General features: G+C 32.9%; 1 protein-coding gene across 1 annotated transcript in view; it reads left to right on the forward strand.

Annotated features, from left to right (window-relative positions):
* LOC118745625 (protein pangolin, isoforms A/H/I/S-like) overlaps positions 1-14,760 on the forward strand; it is a gene marked incomplete at its 3' end in the record, with an annotated part of 680,824 nt that overhangs the window by 631,536 nt on the left and 34,528 nt on the right. The window contains 1 exon segment of the mRNA XM_036479157.1: positions 6,442-6,525. Within this exon segment, the coding sequence (XP_036335050.1) occupies positions 6,442-6,525 (84 nt within the window).

Genomic DNA, 14,760 nt, shown 5'->3' on the forward strand with positions numbered 1-14,760 from the left:
TTTTCGGTATAGAACAATCCTAGGGGGTGAGAGCATTAAATTTCCGACTTTACTTTTTTTTTGGACCACCCTAATGTGCATACATATGTGCATGTGCGTATGTTGAAAGAGAATATATCCCAGTAGCGAAAATGGTCACTGGTGACATCGTCACTAATGATTATTTAGTGACATCGTCGCACATTCTGTGAATCCTAAACGACATACTGCTGACAATCAGGCAGGTTCTGCAATTCACTTCCGAGTGAATTTTAACAACTTCCCTCTCCAATGAGTCATATGTGACTCACGAGGGCGTGTTGAATTAAGTTCATGAGTCACATGTGTACAATTTCGGACAAATTTTTTGGTGTGAAGGGTACGCGATATTTTTTTAAATGATACGTGGACGTACGGCAAAAAACCTAACGTAAAAATAGTTCTCTTTTAGTAAAAAGAAAAAGCGCACAATAAATATAGGTTAGGTTAGGGCTGCCTCCGCATGTGGAGGCACACTTGGACTCGACTAAGCTGTCCGCTGTGATGTCCTCAGAAGGGGGAGGGAAAAAGGGACGCAGGGAGGGGAAAGAGGGAGGAAACTATGGGAGAAGGACGACACCTATGGCTTTTTGCCGGAGAAACGCTCCGTGCCCACAACGAAGCTCTTCAGTCGACTAATGTCCACTCCCGTGAGCTCATCGGGAGTGTGAAAAAAGTGCGACCCAAGGTGCTTAAACCTTAGGCTCGCAAAGGCGGGGCACCAGAGCAGCAGATGTTGAGATGATTCCACCTCATTATCCTCCATGCAGCTGGTGCAGTAAAGGTTATCCGCAACATTCAGCCTTACAGCATGGTTACCAATCACACAGTGACCAGTAAGCACTCCCACCAATAGTGAGAGATGCACCTTGTTTAGTGTCAAGAGCTCCCCAGACCGCCCCCGGTCCACCCGTGGCCAGAAAGACTTTGCCACCTTGCACTCCAATACCACGTAGGTATCGAAACAACGATTCGAGTAAAAAAAGTAGTTTTTATCGAAACAAAAGTATCGAGTACATACTCGTATTTACTTGTATCGGAACATCCCTAAATGTAACTCAAAAACAACTTTGCTCGATGTGTTCACATGTGACTCATTGAACGTGGCAAAGAAACTGTTTCGTCCTACGTCCATGAGTCACATATGAGTCATAAAATAAAATAACAAAAACAAGTTAAAGCAATATATAACAATTTATAAAATTTATTTGTTATGTTATATATGGACGTTCTTTAGCATATTAGAGCAAAAAACCTGTGGACGTGGGGCATTAACAAAATGCATTGTATGAGGACAGGGAAGTTGTAAATCAACCTCGCCTTGAATTCAAATTGGCAGAAAGTGAATTGCAGATCCTGCCCGAATGACGCAGGTGATAATGTCATTCAGGTGTACTCCTATCAAAGACATATAACAGCCAATGTCTTGCAGCGGTCACTTATAAAAAGTTCATTGCAGGACATTGTGGCTTGAATGGCATCAATGATCACTGCATAACTGGCCACCAACGACTTAATTACCATTTGTATGAAAAAGTCATGAACGACTTCCATATAAATAAACGGAACCCAAAGTCATTGGAAACTTAAGATGGCCGTACAAGACACTTAAGTGATTAATGCATGAAATTCGCTACGGGTAAATAAAGTCTGATAAAATACAATACATACCTATGTATCTGAATTTCGTTGAATTACTCAGTGCTACAAAAAAGAATAAAGCAGTCAATGTCTGGGAAGTTGTGTATATTTTCTGGTAGGTATTTTCGAGTAAAACCAGAATCAAAATATGAGATTTGCCAAACACCCCTGAAATCTTGATTTACCGTTAAAAATCTGGTTTTTCGTACCTGTGCGCACTTATAAGCCTGTAACTTAGTTGATTATGAACCGAGTTTCAGTTTAAAAAGAAAAAACTTGGGCCTTTCGAACGATATATACATATGTGAGTAAAGAAACCTTAAGAGATCTGTGTGTATTTACCCAGCAAACATATTTTTTGTTTATACCCGAGCGCAATTGTGAACCACTTTTATAACTTTGTTCATATAACGGATGTTTGTAACAGGCAAAACGAATCGAGATAGATATAGCCAAATGTATACATAAATGATCAGAATGAAGAGAGAAATCGATTAAGCGGTGACTGTCTGTCCGTCCGTCTGTTCGTCTGCGCACACGATAACTCGAGTAAAAATCGAGATATCTTAACGAAACTTTCGGGCGTAGGACAGATGGTATTGAAAATGGGCAAAATCGGACAATAACCACGCCAACCTCCCATATAACGGTAATTTTCGGAAATACGAAAACTGCGATATTTTAGTAACTACTGAAGATTATTCACTCAAAATTGATATTTACAATAATTTTGTGGCACCGCCCACTTATGATCACATATATGTATCTCGGTAACCGTTCTACCAATTTGTACCAAACTCGGTATGGTGATAGTGCTTGCTACATAACAGCAAAACGTTGAAAATTATTGAAATCGGACTAAAATTGATGCCGCTTTTCATATAACGGTAAATTTCAGAAATGCTTGAAACTTCAATATTTCGAAATTTAAGGACGATATTTTAATAATTGATACTACCCGGCTTACCATGTGGCGGTAGCTTTCGGAAAGGTGAAAAACATATATTTAAAACTTGCGCCGGGTATTTAATGTTCGGCTCCACCCGAACTTAGGCTTTCTTACTTGTTACTTTTTTCGCCTTTTTTAAATCTTGGTGAGGGTTTCACACACTATTTTATAAGAAACCCATACGAGTTCTAAATTTATTGTAAAATTTAATTTAATAACGAAAAAATCTAGTGTTTATTTTCAAAAATCAGATGAAAGTTTACCGAGTTATTAAACATTTTATGAAAACAAAGCTTGTGCAAAAATATTATTTTTGACTATACTACTCAAAAATGTTTTCTTGGCCGTTTTTTCTTAACTCAGCATTATCAGTTTCTCATTGTAGTGACCAGCAATATTCTGAAATTTTCTTATTTTATTTCTTCCTCCGAAACGCTTTTTAATTGTAGCTATTTCTTGGTGAAAGTGTTCACCTTGTTCATCACTGAACCGGCCCAAATTATGTGGGTAGAAGTCCAAATGCGAATGAAGGAATTGAATTTTTATGGACATGTTATATGTAACCCATTCCACCGTAAGCTTTCAAAAATTCGTTAACAACCGTGACATAGTCATTGCTTCTGTGGTTTTCAAAGAAATTATTGCACGTCGCTCATAATTTTACGAATTTGAGGTCCTATGAAAATGCCTACAATTCATTAAAAGAGATAAAACCGATGATAAAGTACTAGATGGGAGACTAAAAAATGTATTACCTCTTTTTATTTTGGCTACACTTAATTTTGAGTTACCACTTTAAGATGACAAAAAGCGTTGCTATTTGCATCCAATATTTTTACAAATTATGGGTATTCTCGGAGTCTTGCAAAGCCCTTACACGGTACATGGATTGCACGAAAAAAAAAGGTTTTCTTATGGGACAGCTTTGCAGACCGTGCAATCCGTGCACCGTGCAAGGGCTTTTCAAGACTGCGAGAATAGTTTCATACATATATCCTAGCCATAAATGCAGGTGCAGGTTTAGAACGTTTTTCCGGCCTATTTAATGCGGCTCTTGGGACGATCATACTTGTCGATCATAGAAAACGCCAAATTAAAACAAAAACGGTCAAGCAAAAATTTTTGAGCTGTATAGCCAAAAATAATATTTTTTTATCATTATTTTTTTTCATAAAAAGTTTAATAACTCAGTAAACTTTCGTCGGATTTTTTAAGATAAACCCTAGTTTTTTCGTTATTAAATTTAGTTTTACAATCAATTTAGGGCTAGTATGATTTTCTTATAAAACAGTGCGTAAAAACCTCACCAAAATTTAAAAAGGCGAAAAAACTTAACAAAAAATGTGTTTGCTGGGTAAATAAACACAGATCTCTTAAGACTTCGCATATATATCGTTGGAAAGACCAAGTTTCTGCTTTTTAAACCCGGCAATAAACTGAAACTCGGTTCATAATCAACTAAGTTACAGGCTCATAAGTGCGCAAAAGTACGAAAAACCGGTTTTTTAACGCTCAATCAAGATTTTGGGAGTGTTTGGCAAATTTAATATTTCGATTCTTGTTTTATTCGAAAAGACCTACCAGAAAATATACATAACTTCCCAGGTATTTTTTGGTGTCGCACAGTATCTATTATTGACATGTATACATCTTTGGTTTCGGTAGGGCTAAAATTTGCGAAGATGTAACGCATAGCGCAGCAAAAAATTTCGAAGGGCTAGACAGAGACCAACACATGGTGTTTGTCTCAGTGGGTAAATTTGGTCGAGTGCCTTGGGGTACGGGGGGCCCAGTTGGTAACCAGTAGGATCAGTTGGTAACTAGTGTTTGGAGACCAGTTGGTAAGGAGCCTGAGCCCAATCAGGGACCAGTTAATTAATACCTATTGCAAAATTTTATACAGACAAGACTAAAAAGTAGAAAATAAATAAAATAAAAAAACTGTTTAGTATACCATGATTTTATAAATGGACTAAAAAGTAGAAAATAATATTTCTCAGTCCCATAGAATTTGTTTTGATAACTTTTGATTTTGAAGTTTTAGCAAAAGTCATTATAAACAATTTATGACATTGAAAATGAAAATCGTGGGGCGCATGTAAAAGACTTGAATTGATATGAAAAGTAATAAATGTATGTACATATGTGGGTATATGAATAACGATCGCTTAAAATCGATCTCAAATTTGTACTAGCGCTGTAGAAATTTTAAAGCTTTGTTATGTAGTTTGACTATTGTCAATTAAATCGAATGCTTTGTATGGCATGCGCTCCATGTTTTTCGTTTTCAATCTCATAAATTGTTTATAATGACTTTTGCTATAATTTTAAAATCAAAAGTTGTCAAAACAAATTCTATGGGATTGGGAAATATTATTTTCTACTTTTTAGTCCATTTATAAAAGCGTTGTATATCAAAAAGTTGTATTTTATTTTATTTATTTTCAACAATGCTCAAAAATTTGAACAAGCATACATTTTTCGTCTTTTGTCACTCTTTTTCTATTGCTGTTTTCCATTTTTCCTATTAATTAAAATGGCGCATATTTATAGTCATATTTAGTTCACAACTAAGTCGAAACTATCCTAAGTTACAACTAAAGCTATTCATAGTCGCCTTAGTTTCGACTTTTCTGGCTAAGTACCAACTTAAAATTTAGTTTCGGCTGCAGCTGCAATTAAGTCGTAACTAGGAAGAAGTATTTTATTAAATTAAGGAAAAAAAAACGAAATATGCAAAAATTATTAAAAATTTAATGATCTCCAATTGAAATTTACAAAGAGCGATCCATTTGAATCGGAAGATGAAATAAAATGCGTATTACAATTCGAATAAGGCTACATCACAATTTTATAATTAGAATGATTTACATATATAAATGCTGAAATAATAAGTCAACTTCAAGCTTGTTCTTTTAAAGCAAATTAGTGCATAACATTTAGATATGTGTTTGTATGTTTCACAGCATGCTTTCGATAAACATCGACTTCACATCATTGCGGTAGTTCTGGCTATTTCACACACAAGAAACTTATACCTTATTCTTTTGCATAAACATGCAATGAAAGTAAAAATTACATAAACGGATTATCAAACTTGACATTATTTAATAAAAATGTCATTTTTCGAAAATATCGTAAAGAAAAATCGATACATTTTCACAGTCGTTTTGCAATATCGTAAAACTAAGTTAAAACTACTTAGTAGAAGTCTGAAATGCGACTATGAATAGAAGTGAATTTTAAGTTGGTACTTAAATTTAAGTTGCAACTTTATTAGTTTCGACTTAGTGGCTGGACTATGAATACGCGCCAATGTTTTTTATACAGTTCAGCAGTTTAAACGAACAACGATGGAAATATTAGCTCTGATTTGTTGATATATTCTCGTCGCCAATTTTACACTTTTCAAGCGAAAAATGGAGATTTTTAGCGATGCAAAATACGCTACGCAATACCGTTCACTCATTTTATCCGGTTCGTTTTGTTAATCGCTAAAATCTGCCAAAAAAATTAACCGAAAAATAACGATTTTTGGAGATGCCTTTTTAAGATAGAATCGCGAAAGTCGGTAAGAATTGCTAAAATTCATTTAGCATTTTTTGGCGATGGAGTTTTAACGATAACGAAAGTCGGAATGCGGCTGCAGCTTCTGTTAAAGTTCTGTTCAAGCGCTTAACCAGACATTAAGTAAACGGCCCTCAGAATTTTAGACAAAAACCCGTCGAATGTCACACTAGACTTTTATGTTAATTTATATTAAATACATTTTCCATAGCATATGTATATGTACATATATACTTAGAAAATTTTAATAATTGCATCTTTTCTAGGCATACCCCATCTGTATATTCAGCAGCATCTAGTTTTAGAAGTCCCTATCCCTCATCATTACCCATCAACACAACGTTATCAAGGTAAATTTATTCGCAAACATATATGTATGTACATATACTCATGCAAATATTTATTTATAGATATGAAATAACATAAACAAAAATAAAAATAAATAAAAAGTAAGTGCGCTTGGGCTCATAACCAATATACATATGTACATATATATGTACATACATATATACATCTGCTTTTGCTTAAGGTTATGTTTTTTTCTTTTTTTTCGATCTATAACCCTACCTGTTCGTTCTAATACCATTTATGTTATTCTGTTTTCCTTTATTTTAATTTTTATCTTTAAACTCTATCGATAACAAAATCGATAGTAACATCCAACAAAATATAGATAACAAAACCGATAAAAATATCGATAACAAAATCGATGACAAATTCGATAAAAATTTCAATAGCAAAATCAATAACAAAATCTATAACAAAAATCGATTACCAAAACGATAAATAATCGATAACAAAATATCGTAAAAATATCGATATCAAAAATTGATTCGAATATCGATAACAGAATCGATAAATAATTGATAACAAAATCGATGGCAAAAATCGATGACAAAATCTATAACTATATCGATAGCAAAATCAATAACAATATCGATATCAAAATCGTTTAAAATATCGATTAAAAAATCTATAACAAAATCGACAAAAATGTCGATAACAAAATCGATAAATATATCGATTATATCGACAAGTTCCGAAAATATCGATGGCAAAATCGATAACAAAATCTATAAAAATATCGATAACAAAACCAATAAAAATATCGATTATTATATCGGTATGTACCGAGAATCCCGAAAATCTCCACAATCCCAAAATAGTTCCCCGATTGAGTCTCTGTGTCTCTATCTTTATCCTTTTTTCTAAAATTACCTTTATTTTAATCTTTTTCCCTCTGTCTTCATCTTTACTTTGATCGGTATCCTCATCTTCACCTTTTTGTTTATATTTATCTTTGTTTTTACTTTTATGCTTATCATTTTCTTCATCTATATGTTTCCCTGCACCTTTGCCCTTATATAAGCAAAGTGTTTAAATTTTTCTTAGCCTTCATTTTTGCCTTTATCTTTACGCATCTTTGTTTTTGTTTATATTTTTACCTTTGCCTTTATCCTTTTCTTTATCTATGTACGTACTCACCTTTACTTTCATTCTTGTATTGGTCTTTTTCTAAGTCTTATTCTTTAACCTTTTATTAGCAAGTTTTTGTTAAATTCATATGTGCATACACTCAAGAAGCACTTGTTTCGGCTCCAACCATTTCCATGTGCAATTTCCATTGCACCATTTCCGTGTGCAATTTCCGTTGATTTGCCAATTTACTCCCAACCAACCAACCGCCTCTAAAGAAGTTTCACTTCAATCAATAATAACAACAAATAAATTAGTAATAAACTTGTGCAACAATTTTATGTTTTGTTTTTGTCGTAACTTTTTTATTTGTACACAGAGAAGGTTACCTATGGCATAGTTCGTCAAACAAATGGCGGATCTTTGCTGTCTTGAAGCACTCTTTCCTTCAAATTTTCCAAGAGCATTTATCGCAGCCTGATTTTCAATCAGGTTCGGTCGAAACTTTTATAAAAATTTTAATTAATTAAATTGTATTCAACAATTTTTATTGAGCATGACATAACTTACAGAAGATTTCCTCGATAATCTTGTGGAAGTTATGTCATGACTTAACTTCTACAATAATTAGATGGCCAAAGAGGGGGAGCGACATCCAGTGAGCGATCGGAGCGCTCCGCTCCCCTCTGGCAATCTAATTATTACTATTTAAGTGGCAGCAAAAATCAATTACGGCTTCAGGTCAACCGTGACAATTTGATATTTATTTTTTTTTTCATTTATATGATTTTATACTAACGATAAATTATAATATCATTCGCACAACACTTTGAATATTTACTTGGCATTCACGGCAATTTTCAAACTTTGAAGGATTAAGACAGAATTCGCATATTGTTATATGACAACCGGGAATAAATAAAATTTCGCACGGATTTATTTTATAGTTTATACAGGTTTTGAGATTTCCAAAACTTAGAACTCCTTGAGGCTCGTCAGAAGTGTTTGCTTTCGAATTTTCCTTAGAAAACTCGATCAAGTCATCATCCAATTCGTCCTCAACTTCAATGTCTTCTTCATCGTTTTCTAATGAAGTTTTCTCGACTACCTCTTCTAAAGCCACCTTCGATAAAAATTTTTGATATTTATTTGGTTCTCTCACAATAACTTGGAAGCCTTATCGATTTCAGAATCCCGCCGAAGGGTTTGTGTTTTTTCTTGAGAGGTGGCTGATAACCATCATTCATAGCTCGAAGCGAATTAAAACTGAAGAAATTCCCGTTAATAGGAAAACGTTTTCCGAATGCAGCATTAGCTTTCTAAAGCCGAAGTGGTCCGAATTTTTAAACAGAAAACAGATAGTTCATTCAAAATTTTCTAAAAATAAAGCACATAGTTAAAAAAGAACCGTATAAGTCATAAGAGTTCCGCTCACCGGTTTTAACCAACAGCTTCGAAAACATTCGAAAATTGGCTGCGATGCTACCAAAATCTTATATCCATTACTTTATCTCGTGAAAAAATCTAATTTTGCGCCTTCGAGCTTTGACACTAAAATTTAAGATTTTTTAAAGTGGAGTTCAGCAATTTGTGTAGTGAGCGGCTCATTTAATATACGATATTATCATGGAACTGACATAACTGCTAGTAATGTCAGACTTTACCTACTTCCATAGACCAAAAATCGATCGATGGTAGTAATTTCACTTCAATAGAACTTATGTCACTGCTCGTTGGAAGTTATGTCCATGGAAGTTATGTCGAAACCCCTCCCAGTGACGGCGGTTGAAGACGTCTTATGAGATGTTGTGATCTCCGATATAGCAGCCATAACTTCTAACGCGAAAGCGACCAACACAAATCGATAGAACTTGACGTAAAAAAAAAACTCTAACAGCGTTTTGAAAAATTAGCTCGCTTTCAAAAGTTATAGCGGGTCAAAATTTAGCTTGGATAGGGACCGAACGATACTATCGATATTGAGTAAGTATCGAAACTGAGGGTATAAAACTGAGTACTTTAATACTCGATACCTTATTTGGTGATTTTACTGGATACTTTGCAAAGTACTCGTAGTATCAAAAACTTTTTAAAAAACACACTTTTTAAATTTTTTCTTCCATTGCTTTCTTTGCTTATATGGATTACTATCATTCAATTTTGTCCATCATTTAAAATAAACTTAAATTGCGTGCAGTCTGTTGCATAACATAAACCAAATAAGTAAGTTAAAGTTTAATGGTCTTATTCATAAAAAATAAAGTACGTTTAAAGAGCTTAATAAAATGACATTTTCATTCAGTTTATAAACCTTTTTTTATTTTTTATGAATAAGGCCATAAAACTTTACGCAAAGTTCACGAAAATGCAGAATTTATAAGATATTCGCAGTAGAATCCCAATGCCTGATTTTAATAGTTTTTCAATAAATATTTTCAATTTATCCATTCAATTTATGAATTTTGAAAATATTCATGAGAATTTGAGTTTATCAATTTTTATCAATTCAATTTTCAATCAAGTCAACTTATATAACTTAAACTAAAAGAAAAATATATTTTTGTATCAATACTGTATTGAATTATAAAATTTCATATGGCGAAATCGAATTTTTTTTCTGATATGTTTGATGATATTCCTTAAATAAAAACCTTCTTTTTCTGAAATATATCATAAATTATCTCAAAATTCATTAATTAAATGGATAAATTGGAGATATTTATTAAAAAACTATTAAAATCAGTAGGCATTGGAGTGAATATCTTCTAAATGGTTACATTAATCGATTAACTACATGAGACCTTTTTTGTAGAGCATTTAACTCCCTATAGAAATGATTGAAACTCATTCGACAATAATTATTTTTTTGGTAAGTTACAAAATTCAAAACAAAAAAAGTTATTTTCCTTAAAATACTTCAATCTTTGACCTTGAATATCTTTTAAATGGTTAGATTAATGAAAAGCGTATATGAGACCATTTTTGTAGAGCGTTAATTTCCTATTAATATTGACGATGCAACTGGTTTAACGATCTATTGGTGATAAGATATGACCATTTTTATATGAGACTAAATTGAAAATGGAAAACTATGAAGAGCATAATCTTCCCGTTAATATTAAGAGCTCAGATTTGGTAAGTACTTTCTAGAGGTACCTAGGAACTAGTTTTCGTGTGTCGGATCCTAATATATATATATATATATATATATATATATATATATATTTGTATGATTAAACTTACTTCTAACGTGAAAGTAAGTTCTGCAATGAAATAAAAATCAAATATTTTAAATTTATTTGTTTTAATTTCAGGAAATAACAAAATATACGATTGAAGAATAAAATAATTTTAGTATCCCAAAAAACGTATTTTACTGAGTCCGATACTGAGTAGTATCGAGACTTTTTCTCTGATACTTTTAGAGTATCGATACCATGAGCTCGATGCCAGAATGAGTACTCAGTATCGATACGAAAGTCTGAAATTTCGAACCCTAAGCTTGGATATATATATCGATGTGTTCAGAAAAGCGATAAGAATTGATTTAGTCATGTTTGGCTGCCCGTTCGTTTTTACGTCCGTCTGTCTGTGCAAGCTCTATCATAAGTAAAGTTTTAGTTATCTCGTTGACACTCGGTACACAGGTTGTTACTAGGACAAGTGCTATTTATTGGTATTGAACATGGGCGAAATCGGTCAATAACCGCGCATACTTTTCATATAACCGCACTTCTGGAAAACCCTAAAAGCAGAGATGCTCAACAAACTATATGAATCCATTTCGTTTTGTTGATGCGCAAAAATAACTTATCAAAATAGGCTCACTTCCAAAACGTATCAATACAATGTTTGGAAACTGTTATACTGCGGTATTCAAACTATTTTTATATGCAGAGTTGCGACACATTGCAACCATATACATTGATAATTTTAAATATTCAATATAGCAATGAACAATTTCTCTGATTTTTCCATTTTTAAAACACCAATGGTAACCAATAACAAACGAAGCATCAACTTTGTTTCTGATGCGCTGATTGCTCTAGCGATGCGTTTCGATAACTTTTCGGATACGTTTTGGAAAAGTATACATTGTCAATATTTTGTAGTTCGGCGTTATGGAACATTTTATTTTGTACGTATGCAAAGCAATTGGCGTTTTGGAAGTCAGCCATAATTTTGTTTCGTTTCAGAGCTGAATTAACGAAACGAAACTCAATCGGTAACGTTGAAACGAAATAAATCATCAATCGTTAACATCGAAACTAAATAAATCAACGAAAAGTTGTGTTTGAATGCCATTGCCAGCAGCGTTGCCATTTTAGCCGTTTTCCGGCTTGATTTAGCCGGTTTTGATAGCAACTAGCCGGAGAAAATTCGATCTAGCCGGCAGCCGATTTGTTAGCTGGTTTGTAAAAAAAAGTTAGCCGTTTTTAGCCGATTTTACTATTTGCCTAATTTTCAGGTGCAAAAAGTAAACAAGTTGTTCGAAAGCAATAATGCAGACCCAATGAAGATTTTTAATGAACTCAATGTTTTACTTTCGCATCTATGCTCCCTAGTGGTTATTAGCGCGGACACATTTGATCCTATATGCTCCCCGTTGGAACCATACCTTGCTCCATTTCCTCAGTTTTATCACAGTTTTGAAGAGTATTTAAAAACAAAAGTAAGCACAAACGCTTTTGACCACGAAGCCGAGAAAATAATTCGAGAAAATTGTCGCTATTTTATTATCACTTTAATAAAGGAATTACGCCAACGCCTCCCTACAAATATTGCCACACTACAAAAAAATTACTTTTTTCGGTTGGAAATGTATTAAGAGTAATTAAACCAAAAGTATTTGTTCAACTACAGCAACAAAAGCACAAATATAATGCCGACGAAATAACATCCATAGAGATGCAATGGCAACGGTTAACGTTACATACCTGGAGTAATTTAGACTCAACTGTAAAATTTTGGGCCGAAGTTTATCAATTTCGAAATGCCCTAGGAGAAAACCCTTTTGCCGACCTTTGCAACCTAGTTTTTAGTTTTCTTGTTTTGCCTATAAGTAATGCAGAAGTAGAGCAAATATTTAGTTCAATGAATATAATAAAAACTAAGCAAAGAAATCCAATATGCGTTAAAACGTTAAACGCTATTTTATATATAAGATACGGTTTAAAACGTGAAGAAAAATGCTGCCATAATTTTACTGTAGATGACGATCTCTTAAAATTAATGAATTAAGGTGATATATACAATAGTGATTCATTTGATGATGAGGAATATACACTCGATATAAATTAATGGTGTTAACTAGTCTTTAGTTTCTTGCGATTTATTTAAATAAAGCATGTGAATTTTCACTAAAACATTTTAGACGTTTCTTGCCAGAGTCTATGTGAAGTTTCACTACAACATTTTAGCCGCTTTTTTTTTTGCCAATCTAGCCGGTCGGCCCAAAAAGTTCTGGCAACACTGATTGCCAGCTCACTATTAACACCTAGCACCTAAATGCATGCTACAGTTGCAGTGTCAACGATGGAATTTCTTTTCGTTGAAAACCAAAATAGAATTATTTTGATAATTACCTAAACGATAAAAAACTTAATCGTTTCAACAGAAACGAATGCTTTTTTTTTTGTAAACAGTAAAATTAACGTTACAATGCATCCTTGCCTAAAAGACACATATTTCGGCAATTAATAAAGCGAAGTTCTTCAAATTTATTAAGTAGGTTGACTCTAGGCATGACATCCGTTTCTGCATAAGGCTGGAACACACCACGTCAACTTTCCATATAAGAAACTTTAAATACCACATCGAATTTCTGAAATATAAGACAGATATTTTTTATTTGACTTATTTGCAACACTTCAGCTAACGCTTACCAACTGAATCAGACGAACAAGGCGAGCGGTATCATCAGCTTACTCTTCCTTTGGAGATGAGGTAAACTTTTACTAAACTCTATTTGACCATTAAAGTTAAATTGACTTATAACGTTTTAAAGATACAGAGGAAAGCAATCGCCTAATGCAATATTAGCGGACGTTTGTTGGTGGAGTATGAAGACGTACGAAGAACAAGATGAAGACACGGAAGAGGAAGTAATAGAGCGCGACGTAAACAATTTACTGGATGATTACATTGTATCTGACAATGAATATGAATAAATTTTTTAATGAAAATTTTATTTTTTTAAATGCAAGGGCCAAATTTTGAACGCCAATATTTTTTGAAAGCGAGCTAACTTTGCAAAACCCTTTTAAGGTTAGAAAAATGCGTTTCACAGTGTTATAAGCGGCCTCAAGCTCAATAAAATTATTGAATATAATAACAAAAACAAATAAAAATCAATTATATTTTTTTAAACGTTTTTTTAATAGGTAATTACATAGTTTGCTATTCCACAATAGTTATTCATTAAAAACGGCCTCAAGCTCAATAAAAATTGTTGAATATAATTGTTATAAGGCCATAAAATAACAAAAACAAATAAAAATCAATTATTTTTTTAACGTTTTTTTAATAGGTAATTAGTTTTAGTTTCTCTTAAAAATTTTTTATATTAGATCCCAATATGAAATAAAAACCGCATGAAAGGGATAAAGGAGTTATCAAAGTGAAAATGTGTTTCAACGCTTAAAATTTATAAAAATTATAAAATGCAACAGTTCAACTTATTTTAATTTTTATAACATTATTAACACTATACTGACAGCAGTCTAACTGTGGTACACAAACTACTGTCAAATATTTTTCGCTCTTCAAAGGTGACTCCACTCAAAATTTGTCATTTTTGAAATTATGCACTGAAAATGTTAACAGACCTTTTATTTACCTTTCAGCAAAAACTGTAACGAAGTTTTGTTGTAAGTTGCTGAAAAATTTTAATGTAAAGTCTCCTTTTCTCATACTTGGCGTGTTTAGTTTTATTCTACATTGCTCTGAATTTTTTAATAATTTTTTTAATTAATCATATCTTTGAAATTGAAAGTTCTTTACAAAAAGTCCTAACATAAAAAAAACTAAAAACGCAGTTTTACTATATTTGGCCTCCAGTTTCGTGAGCATATTAATTTTTTCCTGTGCTTTGAAACGTTTTGGTTTTAGTCGCACGGTGATATATGATTAGCATGTGCTATGAAATGGTTCTGAGTTGTGTAATTTTT

The sequence above is a fragment of the Rhagoletis pomonella genome, unplaced genomic scaffold, assembly GCF_013731165.1.
Source record: "Rhagoletis pomonella isolate Grant_MI unplaced genomic scaffold, Rhpom_1.0 Rhpom_scaffold_00009, whole genome shotgun sequence".
Classification (NCBI taxonomy): domain Eukaryota; kingdom Metazoa; phylum Arthropoda; class Insecta; order Diptera; family Tephritidae; genus Rhagoletis; species Rhagoletis pomonella.